Source organism: Dasypus novemcinctus, chromosome 17 (assembly GCF_030445035.2).
Source record: "Dasypus novemcinctus isolate mDasNov1 chromosome 17, mDasNov1.1.hap2, whole genome shotgun sequence".
NCBI classification, from domain to species: Eukaryota; Metazoa; Chordata; class Mammalia; order Cingulata; family Dasypodidae; genus Dasypus; species Dasypus novemcinctus.
The window spans coordinates 55,660,374-55,686,174 of record NC_080689.1 but is presented as its reverse complement, the minus strand read 5'-3'; the positions used below and the strand labels follow the sequence as shown (position 1 = coordinate 55,686,174).

The 25,801-nt window shown below is 42.5% G+C and overlaps 1 protein-coding gene across 2 annotated transcripts in view; it reads right to left on the bottom strand.

Annotated features, from left to right (window-relative positions):
- The window catches only part of MEIS1 (Meis homeobox 1), a 132,174-nt gene extending 106,575 nt beyond the window's left edge, over positions 1-25,599 (bottom strand). Inside the window, exons 1-6 of one of the 2 annotated variants that reach the window (XM_071208873.1) lie at positions 24,199-25,599; positions 22,124-22,350; positions 20,166-20,307; positions 19,573-19,623; positions 18,747-18,797; positions 17,140-17,286 (exon numbers count right to left, since the gene is read on the bottom strand). In XM_071208873.1, the coding sequence (XP_071064974.1) occupies positions 17,140-17,286; positions 18,747-18,797; positions 19,573-19,623; positions 20,166-20,307; positions 22,124-22,350; positions 24,199-24,210 (630 nt within the window). In that variant the 5' untranslated portion in view covers positions 24,211-25,599. The remainder of the gene's footprint in view (positions 1-17,139; positions 17,287-18,746; positions 18,798-19,572; positions 19,624-20,165; positions 20,308-22,123; positions 22,351-24,198) is intronic. The other variant, XM_004449180.4, reaches the window with a different exon arrangement.
- Positions 25,600-25,801: the final 202 nt, after the last annotated feature.

Genomic DNA, 25,801 nt, shown 5'->3' with positions numbered 1-25,801 from the left:
TGGATACACCCATTTCTTTCTATCAGTCCTCAGAAATGCTATAAAATAAGTTGTTTGGGTGTTTATGTATTTTTTTAAATGATGTTTCACTAAAATTCCTTGAGCCGTATTTTTTATTTATAAGGTCAGTGCATTGGTGTCTGGGAGTGAAATAAAAGCAACAACCTCCCCTGACTAAAGGCTTCTCCAGTGCAAGGATGATGTCTTCATCTTCTCTGTCTTCCTCTTTCCTGATCCAGCGGAATGGTAGGGCTCATGTTCAGCACTCCGTAAATTCTTACTGAACTAACCTGAATTGATCCTAAGTTAGTGTTCCACCAATATGCCCAAAAACAAACTGCAACTGCAGAAACTACCCTGCCTTCCTGAATAAAGCCACCCCTTGGTGACTTTTTCATCTTTCCTTCATGAACCCTTTCATCATCTATGCCTTAAATTTGGGCACGCTTCAGGATTCAGTTCTCTTACCACTTTGTATTTTCCTTGGCTAATTATGTTCACTATCATGGTTTAAATTCTCTCCCACATGCTACCAAATTTGAGTTTCTGGACCTCCCCTTTGGTTTTTTAGATTGTATGTCCAACTACTTGCTCATCACCTCCATGCAAAGATGTCCATCTCACTTAACAAGTCCCAAGGCAAACACTTCTCTCCACTCAACCTTTACTCCTTCTTTGTCTGAATCCTGGTAGGTATAACACCAAACACCCCTGGTATAAACCTGAGAACCATCCATCACATATACCCCCCCACACACACCACCTCCTCATCCAATGAATCATCAAGTCTTGCCCATTTTTACCTTAAAATAGTTTTCAAATCAATTTCTCATTTTTCATCTTAGTGACTGCTGTTCTTATTCAGGCCCTTGTCATTCCCTGGCTTTAAAAGCTTTTGATACCACTAGAATATAAGCTCCATGATGGCATGAACTCTGTCCATCTTGCTCACCATTGCATCCTGAGCATCAAGCACAGTGACCGGCACTTGTCATTTGGCTGGCACTCAGGAATGTTTGTTGAATGAATGATGGATCCCTACTGCCTAGGAGTACAATCTGGAGTCTTTATCTGGGATGCAAAGCCCTACATAACCTACCCCCTGGGAATCATTCCCCCCTTATTCCTTGTGCTCCAGGAACACTCAAGTGCAAGTGATTTCTGGCAGCTATCCTGCAGCTTATCCCTCTGGGGTCCTGCTCACCCTTCCCCTGTGCCCAGAAGGGTCTGTGCTTCCCTTTCTGACCCTGGCCCCTGGTTAGCTCCTTCTTGCTATTTAAGGCACCACTCAGATTTCACCACCCCCCAAAAGCCTTCCCTGAAACATACACACTGGCCCCAGGGGGAGTGAGGCTCCACTCCCCAGAGTTCTCAGAGCATCCCCTGCACACTTCGATCCCTGCACTCCTCATGGTTCTGTGATGAGTTGTTTGTTCCTGCTCTTGAGTATGAATGCTTTCAAATCAGGCAACACATCTCATTCATCCTCATAGCCTAAATCCCAGGAAAAAGTCTACCAAAGTAGACACTTTAATATATGTTTTTGAATGAATGGATAGATTATAGGGAATCTCCATGTTAAATCATCACCTGGTGCAGTGATTTCTTGTACTAAATATCACAAACACCTAAAAAAGAATTGCACAATTTAAAAACATCTCACATGCATTCACACAAACACACACCACTATAAAAATATATATACTAATAATCAGTTGCAGCATAATGCAGTCAAAAGAAAGGAAATTTGAAGCATACCTCAGTTTGAAACCTGGCTGTGCCAGTTACTAGCTATATGGTCTTAGATAAGTCACAATTTCTCTAAAGCTGAATGCCCTAATCTGTAAATGGAGACCAAAAATACACTCCTTTGCAGATATAACATATGTAAAATGCCAAGCACGTAATAGGCATTTAATAACTGGCAGCCATTATGGTTTTTAAATGTAACAACATAAGTTGACACGGCTAACCCTGGAATATCTACATACAGGTGTATTCAGTTCATAGACCTTCTGGAAAGAATGGTTAACCCAAGCTGGCCGCATATACAGCTAGGTATCCTTGGGTAATCTCCCAGCTGGTGTGTGCTCAGGGAATGCAGGCTGATTTTATTTTCACCTTGGAATAACATGATTATACAGGTGGTTTGCTCTTCCCCATCCCCATCAAATTTAATTTGATACCTAATACTTATAAATCACTTTACAGTATATAAAACACTCACATATCTTCTTACATGGTCATTCTTCACATCAGTGATGTGATGGATCATGTTTCTCAAACCAAAAATAATGTGTTTTTCCTCAAAACTTCTATCCTACCAGTCCCATTCAAAAAAAAAAAAAAAGATAATTGAGAGTCTAGTGATTTTGACTCTGAAAAGGTCAGCTAGCAGCTCTGTGGAAATTGATCAGATCATCACAGTGTTCAAAATTTGAAGTGAGTTTGCACCTCCAATAGGTGGCTTTCTCTTCTGGGAAGTGCATTTATGCTTTCAAACCACTAGGGTCTCTCTAGTGAATGATCTCCAGTGGCCTGCAAGACTGGCCAGCTCCAGAAGTGAACATCAAGACTCTCCAAATCTGAAGAGCCACAGGCCTACATGGGCAATGAGTCAATGTGCATAACACGCGTGTGCACACAGCTCACGTTCCCACATCTGCACGTGTCCTCACACACATGCACAGCCATGTGGCAGAGAATAAGCATCACCTCTGCTGCCAGGACAGTCACTGTCCTTGACTTTTGACCTCTGTCTAAACAGCGTCCCTCTCAGGATAGCACCCAGCTTCAGCACGTGATTCCTCATGCACCCCTCAGTCAAGGACGCCATCCAAGGAAAAGGAACATGAGAGATCTACGTGTGGAGAAGCAAGCAGGAGAGAAAGAGCCCAGAGACTGCTCTCAGACAGGGATGCACATTTACCTGTGTATACTTGACGTTGGGCAGAGGGGAGAAGATTTTTTTTATCTATGAGTATTTAAAGTCTGATAAGCTGAAACTTCTGTTTGAAATTCTAGGTGGCCCCCATTTGTACCTGCTTGATAACCAAGATATACCACGTATCTCGTCAGTCAATGCACTCAACCAGTGTTTCTGGAGTTCCTATGCCTTGCTGGTGCCCTAGGTAATGCCTGCTTCTCACAAAACACACTCCCTTGAGGCTGTGTCCACTCAACTTGAATTGAGTAATTGAGAAAAAAAGGTAATTCAGGAAAAAACGTAAAATCCTTGATATGGATTTCAAAAAACATCCCTGGAAATCATTAAGCAAAATTCATTTAACTAAGACAAGTTCAGGCAGTACATTGTTGTTTAAAACACGTTAAAAGTGCCCTTTTACCTTTTAAGTTTTACATGTTTTCAAATGCCCAAAACACTGACGAATGAAGAGTTCCCTGTGCACACATGCCACAGATTTCAGGGACCAGCTTAAAATGTGCTTGAAGAGGATCTGGATGTGAAATAGCTCTTGAGAAACTTCTAAGCCCACACGCTGTCCCACTGAAACAGGATAAAGTGCAGAGAGGTGACTGCTGGTACTCAGCAAAGCCTGGTGGGGGCCACACAGCCTTCCACAGGGAGACACTTTTTAAAATGTTATCTGGCTCACACACTTCTTCCGACTTTCTTCATCAGCTCTCCTGCTTTCTCTCGTTTCCTTCCCTGTTGCCTCCCCAACTCCCTTTCCCCTGCCAAGTCTGCAGCCCTGCCAGGGTTCTTGTTGAACCCCTTTTTAATGCTGCAATAACTGTGCTTATTACTCCAGTTAATAGAGGCCCAAGGGGTAATTTTGGTGACTCAGGGCAGATGGTAAATTAGTGGTAAGACCATGGAAATTCAGCATTCCATCTCAAAACCTGTAGCTCTCTCACCAAGACAGCACACTTCCCCTTCTCACAGTGCCAGCCATGGTGGACTTTTGATCTAGAAATGCATCTCCACGATTATCGGATTAGCCCTTAGTTATGGTGCTTGCCACACTGGTGCCAGCCAGTAGCTTTCCACATTACACAAGTGTGGCTAATCCAGCATCAGATAAGTTAGATTTCTAAAACCTCTACAGCAAAGCACCTCTGGTATGTGCCCTACGTGTGTGTGTTACACTGCTTTCTGTACACGTATATATATATATATGCATGTGTATACATGAATTCATGAGAATAGCTGTGGGTATTTCGTGAAGGCAGAGACAGAATCTGTTAAATTGAATTCCTTATTTCCCAGTTCTCACGCACCACAGATAAAATCTACAGAAATTATAATTTTTCATTGAATCCTCTATCTCTGTGTAATGAGGCATGTAGGTAGGAGGAGATTTTTTTTTTTTTTTTTTTTTTTGCCTTTGGTGAAAATTCTCCCAGGAGTAATTTCATCTTTAAATGAAAAGTTTTGTATCAGGGGAAGGTACAAAACTCCAGGAATCACAGAAGCCTTGGGTTTGGACATGGAGAGATGTACAGCCCACATGTGTGCACACTCACATACTCAGCAATGTACACGCATTATGTGCATGGGGAATGAGGCAAAAGAATGTGGGAGAAACGAATCAAAGTGCTCTTAATTACGTTGTAATGGAATTTGAAGCAGCTTGGCAGTCAGATAGGTCTCAAAAATCTACAAGCCTTTAAACATTTTGCCTTTTCTCCTGCAAAAGGCCTCCCAATACTCCAGGGCTGGTTTAGGAAGCTTGAGCCCATCATCAAGGGTCACATCTCAGTTCTCTTTAAAACCCTAACTTCTCCCTGCCTGGTATCTTTTAGGACTTGACTCTGATGCTGCTAGGATTTTATTAATCTACATAATTGAATTAATTTATTCAAAAAGCTAAAAATGAATCTGCAAGGCCAAGCAAAAGTTAAGAGATAGAAAATGCAGCCCAGAATATTCCAAACGTTGTCCTGATGAAATCTACACCACACAGATACATTTTGCCCACTTTTTCTACGTTGAGATCAAAGCAAACTTCATCCCATGGTGATCCCACTGTGGTCTAAGTAGATAACATAGATTTCCAACATTCAGACAAATTAAAAGATAAAAGAGTAATTACAACTATTGGAGACAGCTCTCAAGAACTGACAACTAGATTTACCAAAATCTCAAAACTAGAAAGTAGTAAAGAATAGATGAATGAGTTAGAAATTATTCAAGTCTATTAAATGTTCAGATTCTACTAAGCAGTTTGTTGTGGAGAAAAATCTCATGAACAGAAGAGAAGGTAAAGCCTCATGACACCAGGAATGTAGTAAAAGTGTTTATTTATGTTTTAATAACATGTAATTAATTAAACTCCTATATTAAAGATTTTAATAACTATGTACTTCTATTCTGAAATCATACCCATTAAATGTCTTTCAGAGAGTTAAACGATTGAAAAAAAAATCTTTAATCCAACTAGCATCATTATATTTCTAAGTATTTATACCAAAAGACATCAAATTATACATTTCATTTATCTGCTGAAAATAACTTGGATTATTTTCCATCATTTCCATTTGGGAGTAGGGGAAGAATCCAAAAATTACACATCAGTATATAAAATCCTTTTTATAAAATTGGTTTATTTTATATTTATTTTATATTTATAACTTAGTATTCAGTGTTCCTCCTTCTGCAAACAAATTAAGATAAAACAAACTCAAAATGTCTTACATAAAACAACCCCCAATCACAAACTTTCTCTGCAAACTTTCTAGCAAAAAATAAAAAATAAAAAAATCCAGTAAAGCAGAAAACGTTGTATCTGAGAATGAGTAAATAATAAGACCCTATAAGCTATTGGGCCTGAGCATGAAGTATCTGCACTCAGCAATGTGGAGAAAATAACTTAGCACAAGGTCTACACATGACTCTTATTTGAATTTTATCCTAAGAGCAAACCTTCAAGGATTCACTGTGCAGAAGTCATCTGAGCGTGCAGTTTCCTTTCACGCTATTATGAAATCAGAATAATAGTGACCCCTCTTAATAGGGATTACAATGATATTTTTCTTAAACTGTAAGGTTATAAAATGCTCTATGAAATAATATTTCCATTAACCAGTACCTAAGCCTCCTCCCCAAATCAAATTCACGTTGTTGAAGGGTAGGCAGAGTTATATCATTATTAATACAGATACAGTAACAGAGATTAGTTGCTAAATGCTTTCCAAGGATTCTTTTTTAAAGGTATATATTTATTTATTTTAGGAGGTATGGGGGGATTGAACCTGGGTCCTCATACATGGGAAGCAGGCACTCAAATCACCAAGCTACACCCACTTCCTTTTTCATGCATTCTTATTTAGTTCTTACAGTAACTCAATGAAGTGGATCCTATCATCATCCCATTTTTCAGATGATGGACTGAGGCTCAGAGAGGGGAAATAACTCACCTTTTCACAGCAAAGCCTAGATTAAAACCCGGCCTACTCAGACTCTATATTGTATGTTCAGTATTTCATTGAGGCATTACCTGACTCAAAGGTTCTGTAACTGAAACAGTTGACACAATTAATTGTTCTGTCTTACGTGTTTCTGAGGTTTTCTTTTTTCTACTTCTAAACTCTCTTCTGATATGAGAAGAAAAAAGTAATTCAGCCAAGAGGGAGTCCATCTAATTTCACTCCCCTACCTTAAAGTGTCCTTTGAGTAAAAGAATCATTGAAATTTGTTCTCTACCACTGATTTCTATTAACAATTAGCAATAGGGTGTTTTCTAATTTCCCTATGGTTTCTTTAGAAGCACTTCCAGCTTTTTATATTTTCAACCAAATTTCATGTTTAAGTATCTATCATTCCTCAAGGACTTATGACCCTTTAAGCTCTGACAGAGTGAAATTTGGAGGAGGGAAGGATATTATGCCCCTTCCTGCATTATTTATCTTGGGTAAAATCATCAGAGAGGCCTCTCAAAATATCTTGGTATTTAATGTGAGTTTCTGTTCCCTAAAATGGCATGTCTTTGTATTTTCAAGGCACTTATCTGAGAGATCAACCAAAGCAACTATGAATTCCAGAAGCAGAATGCTGCACTGCACTATTGGTGCACCTTTTTAAGAAATTCCAGTTTAAACAGAATGCCATTCTTCAGCAATACCTAAGGCTATTATTCTAGAGGCTATTCATACTATTTTAACAGTTATCGAGTATTTGAAGTATTAGGAGTATATTACAAGTGAAGAAAAACCCATAATTGACTTGTTAATGTTTTATTCTTCTCTTTTTCTATTGGCATGTTCTTTACATGCCCTCAATAAATATTAAACACTCAAACAACTCACTATTAGGGTGGCAAGCAAACCTTTGGAATGTCGCAACAGTGGAGTGAAGAACAATGCATCTAATTGAAATGGCAGGGTAATTTGGAAAATAAAATTGAGTTGCTGCAAAGTCCAAATTCCAGAATAAAAATGTTTATACTCACTTAAATGCAGATTACTGCTGGCTTTGAATAATTATTAGAATAAAAAATATTTGAATGCCAACAATACACTTGATATGTACAGAACAAGTATAGTCTACACATCTCTATTATTTTATGCAAAAAAGTGCAGGGCGGGGTAAGTCTTATATTTTTCTTGGTGATTTTGTCATTGAACATAACTTATAAAATCCTCAAACATAGTGAAACAATAGGCCAAGCCACCAAATACACAGCCAGAGTTAAAAAATTCATGGACGACATTCCTCAGAAAATTTTAGAACAAATTAAGGACAGAGAAAGCATGCCGAAAGAGAAGAAATGGTTAAATGATTCTGTTATCCTTGATCATCTTTTTTTCCTCAAGCATATTAATTTATCACTAAGATCGATTAAAAATATGATTCCTGATTCTCTTTGGCAAAAGCTGGAGCCAAGAAAACTATGACAATTAAAATGAAAATGGCAAAATGTATTCACATCTGGGGATACGAAATACAAACATGTAATGATTCTATAAAAGATGTTATTTATCTGCACTCTGTGAGGAATCCTTATTATCGACTTACGGCTATACCACCTTTGTCAGAGATGCCACCTCTATCTCATGAAGATACATCCTATATACTCTGTAGAGTTATAGCATAATTCCTATAATGGAATTATATTACAACAGAGTGTAAATAAATAATACATTTACCTGAACGGTTCAAGAGGGAAGGGCAGGGTGGCTACGCATGAGACTGAGTCTCTTAGGAATGAACAATTTCAAATAAAAGTAATGGTGAGTTATCACAAAGGATTTACACGAAAATAGCCTTAAGCGGGGGTTTTAAAACAATTCCACATCAGTTGGGAACTTTTGAGTAAATGTTTCAAGCAAACCTAAAGCACCCAATTTAATTCTACTGCTAAAGTTTCTGTTCTGATTGCAGCATTGTAACTAATAACATGTTACCTTTTAGCTGCTATTTTTAATTCTCTCTATACCGTACTGGCTTTTTTGATGAATGAAATAACTAGATTTAAAATGTCCATGCATAGTTTTTTCTGTCCTAAGAAACACACAGTTAACTTTAAAATTACAGTAAATAGAAAAGAAGACTTTATACAAAACCAAAACAAAACCAAAAAAGCATCCACATATTCTAGTTATTTTGTTAAGAACTTTACATTGTAAAAATTGTTAGTCCCCCTTCCAAAAAAAGGTCTCTCTCTTTTGAAGCCTTGTGACATACGAACACTTCACTTCATGTAAATAGTATAAGTTCACATTTGGAACCTCAGACTTTATATAGCATTTAGTTTGAAACTTCAGTAAGTTTTCAAATTCAATACAGAAGGGTCTCTGAATAACAGAAAATACCATAGGTCACAGTTGATTATAGTTTATAAATTAAGTTTTATTTCAAGAACACATGCACATAGTTATAGAGACATTAACAGGAATTTTTTATTCTCAAAGAAATTCTTAACCTAGCTTCTAAAATTTTTAAAAGAAGAGAGCTAAACCTTTTTAGGTCGAGATAGGTTCACATCAAATTGCTCCCTTCATTGTCCTTTTGCCATTTATGTTGATTTCAGTATAAACGTCATTTTCCAGAGTTTCATAATAGTCATAAACACACTCCACTTAAAAGAGTATCAGCGGGACATAATGTGAATGCAAATTCAGAATAAAATGCAAATCATGGAGGCTTGGGACCAAATATGGACTATCAGCTAAGAACACACTCGCTGGAAACAAACATTTAGGCCTTAAGAGGAAGAACACAAAGAGGGTGATATGAATCTTTTTATATCAAGTGTTCACAGCTCTAGGGAAGGCAAAGAATAACTTTTCCGTTTTTTACCTAATTGGAAAGCATGGGTTGGGAATATCTAATGACTTTGGTCTCTATTCATTCCCTCCCTAAAGTAAGTAATATTTTTCATCTTCTCAGGAAAATAAACCCACATGTGGGTTATAACTCACGAGGTACTCAAATAGGGAAATGAGACCTAACAAACTAGTTTTAGTTCAAATCTCAGGCATAAGAGGGTTTACTAAACAGTGGAAAATAAACCATCAGAGAAAGAACTACAGTTCTGCCTTGCTAAATTTTAATCAACAACCCAGATACTTACAGCTAATGAATCATAAATATACTACCATGTTTTAATCTGTAGAAATGGAATTCATCAGCAACAACAATTAATTCCAAGTTAACATGTGTTGTCAAGGAATAATTCTAAATATCACTCAAAAGGTCTTATTTATTTAAGACTATTTTCTGGGTCCAAATAACATACATTTAAATCTATTGTGAAATTTAAGACTTCAAATCATGTAAAACTGAAAATAAAATGTAGCAAGACCATAAAATATTCTTTAAACTTGTTAAACTCATAAAAAGTTGTGGTCCCTTTAAAGCATTAGTAAACTCAAAAGTAGTAGTATTTCCTTTCTGTGGCACAATATAAGTTCATTTAAGTTTTTTAAAGAACTGTAACATTGTACATTCAAGGTCCTTTACCTCTTTAGCATAAACTCTATTAATTGTACAAGGGAGTCATGAACAGGTGTCAAGGGATGAATCAATTGTAGAAATGAATTTTTGAGAATATAAATGATGTAAAATTTATTTTCACAATGTGTTTATCCTCTATTAGTTTATGCCATATACTATGGTGTATATGTCATGGAAAATCCACAGCATGGTCATTTCATACCTTGAAGAGTTAATGACTTAATTCTGGCTATAATTTGTATTTGACTATATACACTCACAATATTGATAAACAACAGATGCATAATTCAATGAACTTGGAAATAAGCTTTGTCACCAGAAAATAAGCTCTTTGTGGTACATCTTAGTCAATTTTAGGAATTCTGCATCAAGAAGTCAAGAAATGTAAAATAATTTCCAAAGATTTGAACTCCTGTATCTTCCTTTAACAAGAACATATTTTCTAGATTAAAAAATGCTATCTGACAAAAGAGTGTTCAGACAAGTGTGTAGTAAAGTGTTGCCAATAGCTCTAATTCTGTGCACCTGAATGCATTAAATTGATTGAAACTGGATTCTAGTGACAACTATTTAAATGAATGTATTCTCGCTTATTTCACACGGTATCCTTTATGCCATTTATTAAAATGTCAAATTTATCAGTGTGGGAAATCCAGCAATTGCCCAATATAGGGATACTTCTGAGAGAGACTATTTAAGATGCCAAAGAGCATTTCCAAATTCCTATAATCCTGATATCATAGCACATTAAGTTAAGGACAGAGTGAGGATATTCTTTTATTTTTTACACTACACAGACATCCTTGTCTCCTTGAGATTTTCAAAATTGATTTTATGCACACAAGGTTTACGCACAAATGTTAATGTTAGTAAAACAGTCAAACTTTTACTGGCTCTCCAAAGTAAAAGGTTGGAATTATTATTAAAATTTAAATTGGGAGGCTGTATTTTCTGTATTTTAGACCAAAACTTTTTAAACAGGTATTATAGCCTGATATTTCCTGTTGGGTAAGAACAGCAAGTCCAACATGATTTACAGCAGTGTTGTTTCACCTGGGATTCTGAAAACTTTTAAGTCTCACATATGCACAACTGTCAGATAAACTGTGTCACATGTATTTTATTTTTATTTCTGAATTTTGTAAAAGAGTATTTCTCATAATTTTGGGTTAATTTTTAAATATTAAATTCATTGTGTTTTGCACTCAGGAGAAATGGCAAAATGCTCTGTTTCAGTAACAACATAAATTTAAGCACTACTTTGATATGAATACGACAGATATCATAATCCAAAAAGGGCCATGTAAAATGCTACAGTTGCAAACATTTAAGACTGTGTAACAAAAATGACTGAGAATGGTATCAGTTTACTATCCTTCAACTATTTCCCTGACAGTGGAGTCAAATAATGTTGAATTATAGACCTTCTTACAGGAAGTCTTATTTCATGTTCATTTTTTGATCATTTCCCTGCTAGTTTCTATAAGAATTTGGCTGTATGCCGACTTTCCCTTAAAAGTTTCTGTATTTAGTACATACTTGGGCTGTGTTTGATGATTAAATGATCATTTATTAAAGCTTTAGCATTTCACATTTGTTTGACGTATTTACGTTTCATAAGAAAATATTGTTGTTGCGGTGGAAAGCATAACATTATCAACATGAAAATACTTCATTTTGAATTCATGTTGACATTATTTTCACTTATGGCAAGTGTCTTAATATAATTGGTTATGCTTTCTTCACAATTTGTCCAATTCCACCTGCGAGGGATGGTAAGCTAGCTTTATAACACTAGGCCCCATGATAAAACTTTGGCCTATCTGCTTGGCCTTAGAAAACACAACTTTCTACTTTCTATTTGTGGGACCACAATTACTCATTGTTTTTTAAGGATATGGAGTTTTGCTGCATAATTTTCTTTCCATCACCCAGCAACAGCTGTGTTTTAAACATTTTCAGAGTATGATAAACATTTTAAAATTTAAACATACAAGTCTTTGAAAACATAATGATTTAAAATATGTTTATTTTCAAAGTTGGGCAATTACAGCATGCCATTGCAGTTATTTTTTAAAAGCATAGGCTACATTTTAAACCTTTTTATCTTCCTCCTCCTTCTCTGCATCCTGTACTATTTAAGCTTCTCCATGTTTTCTAAATAAAAGTCTGTAATTTGGGACTGATAGCAATAGAACCCACAAACACTCTATATTTCCAAATGGTGAGCAATGGGGTCAATCTGGTGGGAAAGGGACAGCTATTTAAGTGACCTATTGCCACAGAGCTAGTTAAATCACTGAACAATAGTTACTGCTATGGGGTTTTACTTTGTGCAACTAGCATTAGTATCATTGCCTTCCATTAACCATGGATCTTCCACTGGGGACTTCCCTGAGAGAAAGAGAGAGCGCACCAGAAGTTATGAAAAGGGAATCACTTTTGCACTATTAGCATTCAGACTTCAAGATCCTTAACAGTATGACTGGCCCCATCCCATTTGCATGTATTTTGTACTTTTTTTCTTATTGATCTTCTAAAATGTTTTTTAAGTGTCTGTATTAAGAATCAACATATTCCCACTCTGAAATTCAGGCATAAACACACACGAAAGCCCATAAGAAAGTAGCAATAAAAACATATCTGGTAAACAACTAACTTTTAATTCAAAGGCACTAAGCACTAAGGGGTCTAGAAGGACCATCACAATTAGCAGGTGTAGTGACAAGCAGTAAGCACTTTATTATTTACTCATTAAAGAGAATCTTGCCATAATTTCCCTTTGACATATTTCAAAAAAAGGAATTAAGAATAGAACACATGGCCCACAACAAGAGTCAAAAATAAAGTTAGGCAATGGTATAACCCTACTGCCTACAAGGTTTGTGAATTTAGATCCCGGGATTAAGGCATAAGTGGGACCCTATTACGCGTTTAGTTTAAATAAGATGTATCCAAATGTAAGCATTTAGAAACAAACTACCTGACAACGGGACCACTTTCCCGCCTCCAGCTGCTGTGTCCGATCTCCTTATTGGGTGAAAATAAATTGCCTGCATTTCTAGTTATTAGTAAATATCTGCCGGCCCCATCTAGGTTTCTAAAAGCAGCAGATCCAATCCATCAAGGACATCAGGGTGTTGCTTGCCCTCCCTTCCCCACTGCTTACCATAACACCTCCCCAAAGGAAAAGGTTTTGAGTCTCCTTTGGACATAGACCACCACCTCACGGTGAAGGGGGGGCGGGGGCAGCATTTGCAGTGAACTCCTAGTTCCGTTTTGAGAATTTGTTATAGAAACCACATTCCAAACCTTTAAAAACAAATCAATTGCCACCCGGGGTTCCTGGCCCACTTGGGAACCAAAGCCTACTGGCCCAGGGCTGCCCGGACCCCTGCAGCTCCGCGGCCTCTAGCTCTCCAGTGTGGGCCCCCGGCGCCGGCCCCCAGGGAGCCTGCCAGCACTTGCCATTTAACCTGCCTGGCGAGCACGGCTTTCTGGTGCCCTCTCTGCGAGCCACATTACTTCTCCCCAGATGTCAGAGACAAATCTGGATTAACATGCAACAGGGAGCTCTGTGCAGCCCGCCAGCCCCAGTCCAGGAGCCGTTAAATGCAGATTCAGCGGAGGACACCCCGGGGAGCTGCTGGTGAATAAGAACTGTAATCCAAAGAGACCTTTTCTCTGCTTGAGAGGAGAAACAGGGCTCCACTCTGTTGCCCCAGCACCCAGGCCCAGCTAGTCCCGGAGCGCTGTGGGCAAGTGTGGCTACACCCGGAGGCGGCCTTGAAGGCTGAAGAACTCCTGCCCCTCTCACCACTCTCTCCCCATTCGTTCCTGGACTGGAAAACGCTTAGATCCAAGCAGTGGAGAGCAACAGACAGCCCTTTGGGAAGGAAGGCTTCCTTCGACGGCTCCTCCCCCGAGCGCGGCCGAAAGCCTAAGCGTCTGGACCGCCACACTCCACCCCGCCGGGCTTCTCCCGGCCTCCGCAACTTCACCCCGTGCCCCCCAAACACGCGTATCGCCTTCCTTCCAACCCGCGTCCTCTGCCACCGCCAACCAGGCCCAACGCCCGCCTCGACGTCTCTGCCCGCGGTCCTCTTTTCTGCCGCCTCTCTGGCTACAAGCCTGACTCTGCCCTACCCCGAGACCGGGAAGCCCCGCACCCCTCGCTGTCCTCAGCCCCGGGTGTCAAAGTGGCAGTGCCGAGAGGGGAGAGCCGGCGTCGCGAGAGGGCGCCCGGGAGACCCTCGCCCGCTGGAGGTGGCTCTCCAGCCGAGCGACCTGGAGACCAAGGTGCTGTATATTGGAAGCAGGGAGCGAGATTACAGTTTCGAGTAGCGTCTTTATCTGATACACACACCCCAAACTAACAACACTACAAGGCCAAGTGAATTTTCACCGATTTAACCCTTCGGGAAACTGGCTGGTACCACACCCGGCGCAAACGGCAACCTTCACGCCCTCCGAGGGAGAGAAAAAAAAAAAAGTAAAATAAAATAAACCGTGCTGCTAGCAGGCCCTAGAGTGTGGGGTTAGGAACTAACAAGGCCCGTCACTTGCGCCACACCTGAAGCGATCTCGTCCCGGAGCGCATCCTCTGTCTAGGCTCAAACTGACCAGGCCGAATTCGCAGACAGGTGGAAGGGATGTTCTTTCCAGCAACCCCGTGGGTGGGTGAACAGGCCCCACCAGAGAGAGCTGGCCCCCTAAGGGCGGCCCTGGCGCCTCGACCCTCGCTATCCAACTCCCGAGGTCAGAAGAGCCCACCCCCCACCAGATGGCAGGCGCGCTTTGCCGACAGTCCCGCGTGCGCCCCGCGCTCTGCGCTCCCTTCTCTTAATGGGGCCCCGGGCACACTCGCTCCGGGTCCCCGGGTGCGGGGCAGTAAGAAAGAACAGGCTGGGGTTTTCTGCTCTCTGACAGTTGAGACCTGGGTGAGCCTGCCGGGTCACGCGAGCGCGCCCACGCGATAGGTCAACAGCGCCACGAGTTTACCAAGCCGTGTCCCTCCCCAAGCTGCGAAGCCCACTCTTCAACGGGCGGGGGCCAGGAAGCACATGCCAGAGGGCTTCTCATTTTATAGGTGAGGGAGGAAAACAAAATACGAATTTTTGCCCAGTACAATTGCACGCCCATCTATGCATATTTCAAATTTAGGCAATCTGGTAACAAAAGTTTACGGAGAAAGTACGGACATAACTCGATGATGTTATATCAATTTTGCATCTCCCCCCTCCCCCCAAAAAAGCCCCATAATTTTGGTCCTTTATCTTTGACTTTAATAAAATAATGATTCGTTGAGAAAATGGGGTATAAATCTTCATTTTGGAGGCAATTAAAGTGTTGATTTCATTCATGCCCCTAAGCGATTCTTGTAATTTGCTCAAATAGCTTTATGTACCCAGCACTCCGGAGCTTTTAGAATCCCATTTTCTAGTTAGGCTTGTTGGATTACAATTTTTATTCAGCAGCAGCTACCCGAGGGGTTCCTGGGCTGAATCTGCATTTAACAGCTCCCGGGCGAGGGTGGCCTGCTGAACCAGGCGGGAGGCCACGCAGCGGTTGGGGCAGGGGCTGGGACCGGGGCCGGGGTCGCGAGCCGCCTGCAGCGTTCCCACCTTGGCTGAGCCGCGCCAGGATCGCGCAGGCTGCCTTTTCTGTGCAGCAGTCTACACTGCGGAAAGTTTCCCCCTCGCCAGATAATAGTGAGGATCCGGAGTATTGGCGCTTTTAAAGCTTATCTCTGCCTCGTCCCCCGCTCCTCTGGGGAAAATAGGAATTCAGCCTCTGTCTCGAGGTCTCCCTGAGACACCCCACCTGAGTATTTATTCTAAGGAGGGCGATGCTTTAAGATGACATCAAGACTGAGGTGTCGGCACTCCGGCAAAGTAGCCGTTGACAAACACTGATCATGGCAAACCTTGCAAGAGAAAACTCTGCCGGCCTGGCTGGCCTTTGGCTTAACAAAGGCAGGCTGCTCTCCTCCAAGACCCGACTCACGTGCCAAGTCAGAAAGAAACAACTTTGGGCCTTCCCTTGTTTATAGGGGTGGGGAAGGCAGGCCACCCAAAGCTCTAAAAGTGTTGCCACAATTCGCAATGGAGAGGTGTCCCTGGCCCTGCTTCACCTCACCTATTCCTCACCTACTCCTCACATTTTCACTTTCATTGCCTTTTTTTGCAACTCATTTGGACAAACCTAGGGACATAGTGACAGGAGAGAGAGAGAGACTGGGAGGAGAGAGTGGTGTTGGGGTGAGGGAAGGAGAGACACCCCCCTCAACCCCCCAGTAACTCCAAATAAAAGTCACTCTCACTTAGCAATTCAGCAGAAGGAGGACCTGGAGGGAGGTCAGGAGAGGAGGGGGCGCAGCAAGCAAAGAGCCCACAGGAAAGAGCCAAGGCGGCACTAGGTCCCCCCACCCACCACACCGAGGGAGCCAAAGGGGTGCCCCTGACACTGATACTTCCAAAAGCTGCCAACCCAGTGGGCCCAGAGCCGTACCAGCTGGAGGATGAGTGGAAAGGAGGAGGAGAAAAGTCCTTATTTATCTGTTTTTATAACCTCGGCCTGGTCTTATTTTTTTCTATTAAGTACAATAAAATGGGCAAGCTTGCAGCAAACACTGCACAAAGCAATGTTCAGTGAGGTCTAGAAGCGTTCGGCCGAGGAAAACTGACAAGACAGGCTAATGAACCGTGTAGACAGAGAGAAAATAGCCAGCATTTGCTAGGTTTCAAACTCTTACTGTCTCTTTTTAGTTCACCTATCTTGGATTTATTCCTAATAAAATAAGAAATAAGCAGGCCCTACATTTTTTCTTTTCTTTCACACAGCAGAAAACAAAAAACAAAAACAAAAACTAACCCCTCCCCCCCCCAACAAAGCCCTACAATCAGAGGCGGTCATTGGCAGTTAACACTCCCATTATTATAGAGGGTAAATAAAATAAAGACAAAAATTAAAAGCGACAAGAAACAGGTCAAGTTTGCAGGCAACGCTTTTACAAGCTCATCTCTCCAGGTCGAATCCCAGAGCCAGCCTTAATGAAGCAATAATAGCCACATTATTCAAAAATTTTCATTTCGATGGAAATGTATCTAAAAGGGACTTAATCATATGCAAATAATAAAAGGAGGTGGTAGTGACCCAGCAAGCAATATGCATACAGATTTTTTTTTTCCCAGGGATGTTGAAGATTGAAAAGCGCATACCTGGTCGGTTAGATTTGCTGATCTTGTTATATCTTCACTGTCTGATTTTGATCCTCCTTCTCTATCGTCTATCACCAAATCGATAGGCATTTTCCCTTTCAAACAGCTAATATACCGGTGGCAGAAATTGTCACATAATTCGTGTACCTACATTATGACAGAAATAAAAAAATGGAAATATAATCAGGAGTGCATAAATGACATTGACAAGTGCAACCCACCCCCCTTGTGAGATCCAAACTTCCAAATAAGGGAAACACAGGGCAATTGTCCTCCTGAGACCCCCAGACGCATCCAGAATTAGGAATAACTTTCTTTTCTTGCAAAATAGAGATATCCCAGAAAATTGACAGTGACAAGATGATTCACAGGCTACAACATATTCAACACCCGTGTTAAATTCATCTGCTCCCGGGGCTGTGGTCATTAGAGAGGTGACCTGCGTGGGTGACATTTAAGGTAAACTAATTTCATTCAGTTACTTTATCATAAATCTTTCCCCAAAGTGTCTATTCAAAAAAATGTGAATATGTATGTATGTGTGTATATATATATACACAGACATGCATATTCACACACACACACACATATGCACATATCTCCAAAGGACAAGTATGGTGGTATAGGTTATATGTTTGAAAACCCAAGGTCCTACAACTCTTTAATTGGGGGTTTCTATCCATAAGGAGCATATTTTAGGATACCTCCTTTAAAAAAAAAAAAAAAGGAAGGAAATCAACTTGCCAGTACTTATTATATGAGAAAGCCCTATAGCCACAAAAACAGATTTTTTTTTAAGAAAGGAAAAAGACTGCCACAAAATATTTAAGTGTAAGTGGAGAAGTCTCTTACAGGCCCCAGGCATCACTGACATGCAAAAATTCTCAGGAAACCCCAGTGTGCTTGCAATTTAATGTTAGTTTGAATTACAATGCATTAAGTTTTTATTGCTGAGATTTATAGAACAGCTATCGAAATCAAGTTATCCCACACCCTTTCTTGAGTGTGAAGGTGGGTGTGTACAGGATTCACAGATTCAAGAAATTGACACAACTATCAGCTCTGCTTTGTCTCTGGGAAATGTTTAGTGCCTCCCCACCACCTCCTCCAGACTCCATACCCGCTCCTCCTCCTCCTCCTCCTCCCCTCCCCTCCCGCTTCCCCTCCCCTCTGTGTCTGACCTGCGCTGCTCAGACTGTCTTCCAGAAACTCAACAAAACTAAACAAAACTTTTTTTTCCTCCTCAGAGGTAGCAAAGAAGAGGAGGAAGAGGAAGAGAAGAGACCACAGAGGCATAATTGCCAACAGCATTCTAAACATAACTGGGATGCATAGAATTGTCACTATTTACACAAAGCCAGCAAGGTATTAAGAAAAAAAGACAAGGCTAGGGCATTTATGATCCTAATTTTAGTGGCTGAAATTGTAATTAAACTGAAAAGAGAAATGGACGTTAGGATTGGCCTTGACACTAATTACCAGAAAGAAAGACATTTATGCAAATGTCCCAGAAGCCTGAACTTGAGTCATTCTGAACCCTCCTCCATTCCCCAGTGTGTGTTAGGGGGTAAAGAGGAATCAACAGAAAAACTCAGTAGAGAAATTACCTTCTCTAATTCCAACAGATGAAACCTTAATACTTGTATGGCTTGGATCATCTGCAAAGATACAAAATGAATGAGCACCCCATTCCTGGTTTGCAGAAAATTGACTGTCACATCTCCAGCCTGCCCCCCCTTCCCCCAGTAAATAGAGTTATTTTGATTTATGGCAATAACACTAAAACTTAATAGCAGCGACTGGGTACCATCTAGAGGTTTATATTTCTTAACAGAAAAAAAAAATAGCTAAAACAAAAACAAAGCATCTAAGTGGGGATCGTAAACACTCTCCTCCCCCATGACTCTCCCCTCTCTCGACCCCCACCCCCACCCCATCAAAGGATTAGATCTTTCCTTGGAAAGAATAGACAGAAAATATTACAAATAGCCCGAAATTGTCGCTTTTCTCATTAAAAACTTTCAGCTGTCCCCAGCACACTTTCGGGCAAATTGGTTTGTTTGGGGGCTCTTGCCCAGTCGCTGCCCTCGTGAGGCGACTCTGAGGGCTGGGAAGTCCGCAAAGTTTAAGCACACACGCTGACAGGCCCAGAGATAAATCCCCGCGCTGATGAGAGTTGCGCAGCCAGGCTGTCATAAAAAACACAAAAGCTTGCGTTTCCCCGCACCGGTTCCTCTAGCCTCTCTTGAGATGAATTTATTTCCCCGGGATCTAGTCACGGACCGCTTATCCGTGGACGAAAACATTTGCCGCGGACTTGGAGTAATGGGAGGCCCCATCTGGAAGCTTCGGGGTTCCCAAAGCAAAACTAGGGGGGCTGGGTGGGGAAATGGCGCGGGGGGGAGGGGGAAGGAGGCAGGGATCCGTTCTTACCAAGTTATCCAGTTCTGGATTTGAAGAAAATAGAGGTTTTTCTGCGCGAATCTAAATACAAGTGGGAAGGGGGAGGAAGAGGGAGGGGGGGGGAAGAGAAAATTTTGAAATCTGGTGGCCTTCCTAGTTTCTTGCCTCGTATACTTTCGGGGTAGGATATAACCTCCGGGATTGACTCGGTGACAGCGAGTTCGTCCCGGGCAGAAACAGTTCAATGTGACTCAAATAAGCCCCAAACGCGCCCCCATCCCCCGAGCTCAGCCTTACTTCTAGTAGCAGCAACGCTTCTCTAAGCACAGCTGCTCAGCTCGCCAAGTCCAAAGCAGCTACCACGCGTGGTGTCCGTGATTTTATTTTATACAGTGAGCTTTCTGCGTTAGGTTATGGAGGTTGAGTGCCATGAATCTTGGTGACTTTAAGTAATCCGCGGACACTCGCATAGGAGGAAAATCTCAGGATAGATGAAATAGGCACGGCTTGGGGTGGAAAATTCGCTGGTCACATTTGAGAATGTGCTGGGTGGGTGGGGGGGGCGTCTCTTTTTCATCTCTTTCTTTTTTTTTTTTTTTTTTTTTAACATTTATTTTGCTGACCTGTTTGGCGAACACGGCTATATCTTCATTGAATGACTCTGACGAGCAGACGTCCCCGCCCGCCACCCCCGGCTCGCGGGGGGTACAAGTAGCTAATTCACATTTCTCAAAAATCAGTGCTAAGAGAGGGAAGAGGGGGTGTCTGCAAGAAAATACAACAGTCACAAACAACACAATGGTTAGTCCCGAGTCGGTGAAAAAGGCGCCCAAGAAAACAGCCGGAGGAGCTCGAAGCAGGGACCCCCTCCTTGGTTTTGTCATCTACTTTTTCCCTCCCCCCTCCCACCCTGGTGACTGCTCACCTCCCCTTCTTCCTAAGGCCCTGAAGTCGGAGGCCCGGAGCCATGGACCATATCTGAGGATCGGCTCAGCGTATCTGGCCGGAGAAATTGGTAACACTTGCTAAGAATAAAACCCAGGCGGCTCCAGCAGCCATTTTGAATTGTTTCCCACCCCCACAAGCCCTCGTCCCTCCGCTCCACTCCAGGATCTGGTGGCGGAGAGAGGCGCGGGGGGCTCGGGGTTGGGAAAGCGCCTTCAAGTAGGTGACTAGAAGGCGGCCGCGCGGAGCCCTAGGCTCAAGGGGCTCTCGGTGGCAGGCGCTCAGGTAACTTGGGGAAAGCACCTCAGTGGCTGCGGGACCGACTGTCGGGGCTACACGTACCGATTCCGACTCCCTAGCCCTCGGAGAGCAGGGAAGCTTCTCCTCGGCTCCCTACACACTCTGCTCTCCCAGCCGATGGCCCGACCTCCCCCCAAAGAAAGTTCCTTCAAATGTTACCGCGCAAAGCCTTTCATTTTGTCTCTGCGGAGAAGGGAAGCAGCTGGTATTGCGAGGGGCCTAGATGTTGCTTATCTCAGCTCATAAAAAGAAAAAAAAAAAAAAAGCGCCTCTTCTAATGTCCAAAGAAGTGTCTCGAGTCTTTTATTAGCTCTCACAGCCCAGCTGGGAATTTAACAGTTTGGGGGCCTTTTCAAAGCATCCCCAAATGTTCTGTCCCGGATCCTAAACCATTTGCAGTTAACACTGCGGAGAGAACACTGGGATTTAAACAAGCCTATCCCACAAGGGACCAGAAAATAAAGCAGAAAGACTTTCAGCCGGGGAGGGTCAGTTGGTGCGTGTTTTAAAAAGAAGAAATAAATAGAAATAAAAGTTGTTGCAAAGTAAAAGCAGGTTCCCAAATTCATCAGCACGCAGTAGGCACAAGTGACTTCCAAAGGATCGTGCTGGTCAAGAAGAGAGGTCCAGGGTCTAATCGAATGGCCTAGAACACGCCAGAAAACAACCTCCTGCCGGAATGCGCCGGCATCCACGTCTTTCTAAATTCTGCAGGTTTCACCTTTAGAACACAAAATAATAAAACAACCGGGAGGTTCCTAATGTCTATGACAATTCAGGGCAAAGCCCTCTCCTTGAAATCAGTGGTCAAACTCCCTAAATGCAAAACTCCTCCTTGCCTGACCTGAAACTATCCTCATTTGATTTTACCGTGCGTTGGCAGAGTGAGCATGCGGTTGCTTGTAACTTAGCAAGTCAGAGCTATCATCGGCGTCAAAGATTGTCCCTAAACTAAAACTTTCGTTCAAACACAAAGGCGCCGACTTTTGGAGACCCCGAAAGCTCTCCCAGTTATCACGAGCCAGCGAGGACTCCAACGCGCTGAGCTCTCTAGCCCGGGTCTGATAGAGGCCGAGGGAACCTTCAGGCCACTTCTCCCGCACGGAGACCCGTTTAAGGGCACGGCCCCGCCGGAGCCGGACACTGGGCCAGCGTGGAGCGTGTGTGGAGATGGAAGGCATGGAGGATAGCTGGCTGCTTCCTCAAGGTCTCCATGCACTGAGAATGAAAAGTCCCAAACATGTAACTCCAAGCCAGAGAGCTTTCCTCTTACCAACGGCAAAGAGAAACAAGGGAAGCGCCGTGTCTCAGCTATTTTACTACCCATCGTACCTACCCATAAATGGCATCTTTATCTCTCTTTAAAGCGTCATTGACGGAGGAACCCATGCTGGGGGCCATGGCGTTGGTGTGAGCTGTGTGCGGGTACTGATGCGAGTGGAGAGGAGGCCCGTGGTTCAGGTGGTGGACCGGCTGCATGGACCTGGCAGCATGCGGGTCCCCATACATCGTGGAGGGGATGCCTACTCCATCCATGCCCCCGTAATGGGGTAGATCGTCGTACTGCATGACAAACAGGAGAGAAACAAGGTTCAGAAGGCCAGGGGGCAAATGGACGGACGCAGAACTCGGAGCTCCTATAACGTCAGCCTAGCCGGATCTTTCAACCGGGAACTGGTGGCCTTGCATCTCTAAAGTTCAGATTTCTTATTTCAAAAATAATTTCTAAATTAAAAGTTCTAGGATTCTCGGTTAGACTCGGCTGGGATCAATGGTCTTGCCCTAACTTGTGTCCCTATCAGCTAGTTCAGAAATTCAGGATCCTTTGGCAAAGGAAGGAAGGAAGAAAGGAGGAAAGAAAGAGGCATTCTCCCGGAGGGCGGAAGGTAAAACATGCATGTCTATAGAGGAGGAAATTCAAAATTACAATAATAAAACGTGCCAGGACAGCACTAGCAACCCGCCTAGTTTCACAGCCCCTTCCCATCAGGGGAATTGTAAAAAAAAGTTATTGTGGGAATAGCTACCAAGCACGTGAATTCAGACACACTTCTCACTTTACGTTTCTGCCAGGGAGAGGTTAGGCAGTCCTGAAACACACTGCATTGCCTTTACTTTCCAAGACAAACTCTGCTAAATTATACAAAACGAACTGGCTCCCTTATAAGTTAAACTCAGAGAGGATTATCTTTTCCTGTACATTAGAGCTGAATTTAGAATTGGGCAATCTTCCCTCAAAGTTAAAGAAAATCTATAGTTAAAACAGTTAATTACTCAATTTTTTTCTCTTATGAACTTTCTCCCCAACTACAAGTTAATGAGGTGTTATGAGGTTTAAAGCAAATTCAAAAGCAAATGCACATACAACCCATCTTCCTCTTTCAGAAAAAAATTTTCATATTGTCAAGTTTTTTTGCGTGTAAAATTTAGTTGTTTAGATTTTCTAATTGTTTCATTCCAGGCAAGTTCTCTTCCCAAGATTTGGAGATGCTGCTAGTGAAATGATTTTCAAAGAAAAGAGGAAAATGCCAGTTTCATCTCCTTAAAGCCAGAGGTGTGAAAAGAGTTTGGAAGAACGCTGACATTTGCCTGAACCAAAGGAGTAAAGAAAAATGTGTCAGCCTAGTAACTTTCCTTTGCAAACAGGGCTTTGAGGGCCAGGACACAAATTATGCAAGGAAGGCTTTTTGTAGACCCCTTTTCTTTTAAGAAACTACCTCAGTTGGATTGTCATTGTCTCACTTCACTCTCACTACATTTCCATTCAAATAGGAATATTGGGGAAATTAGTATTGCATTTTAAAAGTGAGTAGCTCTGTGCTTAGTCTCCAATTAGTACAACTTAGCTAAGAAAAGCTTTCAAAGTACTACCTTGCAGAAAAAATCCATGCAAATTAAAATTAAAACATGAATGTTTTCCAACAGGGGCAGGGGGGCACAAAAATCTGCTGTACTGTGACAAAGTTATTTGCTTAGAAAAGTTAAAAGCGTCTTAAGAAATAGTAAAAATGTGCACTATCAATACATATCAGAAGTTCCTGGCTGCTTATTTTAGTTTAAAAATAGCTTTTAACTTCTGATCTCTGAACCTTCAAAATACAGCATTAAGTATCTAGCGTTTTTGCTTTTGTTGTTGTTGTTTTTAAACAGATAATTGCCCGAGGTTGTATTTTTATTTAGATAGCTGCTGGTTTGGAATCTATAAAAAAACTTGATTACATGAATTAACAATAACAAGTACCATACATAAAGTATACAAATGCATTGAATAAATCTCGCTTTAGGCCACGGCTTTAAAAGCCTCATTCAAAAAAGAGAGAAAGAAAAAAAGGAAACTTTTTAGCAGTGTCTTTCAGCCACGTTTTAATTTAATCTCACATTTGAGTTCCACAATTATTTTTTAATACGTACCCTTTGCGCCATCGGCCTCCCTGGCTCCCTTCCTACTTCAACTTCTAATATATCCTCTTTAAGGCCAGTGTGAAAAGAAACAAATACGCAAACTCCCCTGGAAAAAAAAAAAAAAAAGCACGACGAAAAATCCCTTAACGTCTCCAGCAACGTGAGCTACCGGTCCCAGATCTTCGGTCTACCGGACCTGAAGCAAAGCGTCCGAGTCACTGAGCATAAAAGCGCTCCGTTTCCAAGACAGCAGCGGGGACAAAAAAAAAAAAAAAAAAGCAGATCTTCTCTCCCCCAAAAAATCAGTTTGTAAAAAAAAAAAAGAGCGCCCCTCAGACCCAACTACCAAATCTCATGGCTTTCTGCCACTCCGGCTGTCAATCACAGGCAAGGTTGTCAACGTGGTGAATGAATGATCATCCGCTCTGTCTTCTTCTGGTCAGAACACCTCAAATGTTAATATTCAAATGCACAAAGCCCTAGCGCTCGCTCCCCTTGAATCAGTCTTAATTCCTAATCAGTTTCTCTCTTCTCTCGCTCTCTCTTTCTCTCGCTCTCTCTCTCTCCTTCTTTGCAACTGCTGCACTGGAGGGAGATTAGAAGAGGAGGGTTAAAAAAAATGTCTGTCTGAGTTTGTCTTAAAGGAGCCACGATCGATGCTGCCCGCTTGCAGTCCCCGTGCGTGTGTAAAGTGTGTGTTGCACAGGCGGAGAGGTGGATTCCGACCAGAATGCTAGAACCCGGAAGTAGTGGTGGCCATAACAGGTCGCGTCTTACACAATGCATTGGGCTGCAGCAAGTAGGCTCCTCGGCAGGGGTGGGTGCGCGAAGCGAGCTCTGGCCGCGCTGGAGAGGCGGAGAGGCGCTCCATTAAATCGCACGCCCAGGCACCAACAGCCACACACCCGGGGCACACGCACACAAACGCGGGCAGCAGCACCCGGCCGCCGGCTTTCTTTTCCGTATTTTCTCTCCCTCCCCCTCCAGACTCTCTCCCCAAAGAGACTCTCTGGAAAGAAATTGGGAATTAAAACGCCCAGCAGGCAGCCGCGGGAGTTATTTTTTTAAGCACAGAGCTTGGCGCATAGACTTCTTGGATTTCCTCGAAATTATTGGGGGTCTGACAGTATTTTTCGGGGCAGAAAGTGCTGGCTTCTTAAAACTAAACACTGCACGGAGAAAAGTCAATCCGGAGCGAGGAAGAATAGGAGGAAGGGAAGAGCGGGGGCTGGGAAAGGCTCCGCTAAGGAGTCCCGAGGACACGGGGTGGAGATGGCTCCGGCTTTCTGCACACCCTGCTTAGAGTTTTTGCTGTCAGTGGCCCATGCCCGGCCCGAGGAAGGGGGATGCTGGCATTTTCTCTCTGTGGGTCTGGACGCCCCCACCTCCTAGCCCCGGCGAGTCCTGCGCCAAGTGAGAGAGGAAGGGAAGGAACAATGAGCCGAGCCCTGGGAATGTGCCCCCAGCGCCTGTTTACAAACACCAAGCTATTTACGATCGCTGGAAAGCGAAACCCGACGCGGGCTCCAAGCAGCCCATACCTCGCCGGCGGAGCCCGGGTGGGGAAGCAGCCGGCAGGAAGGCTCTGTTTCCAGCCCGCTCGGGGCCGGCC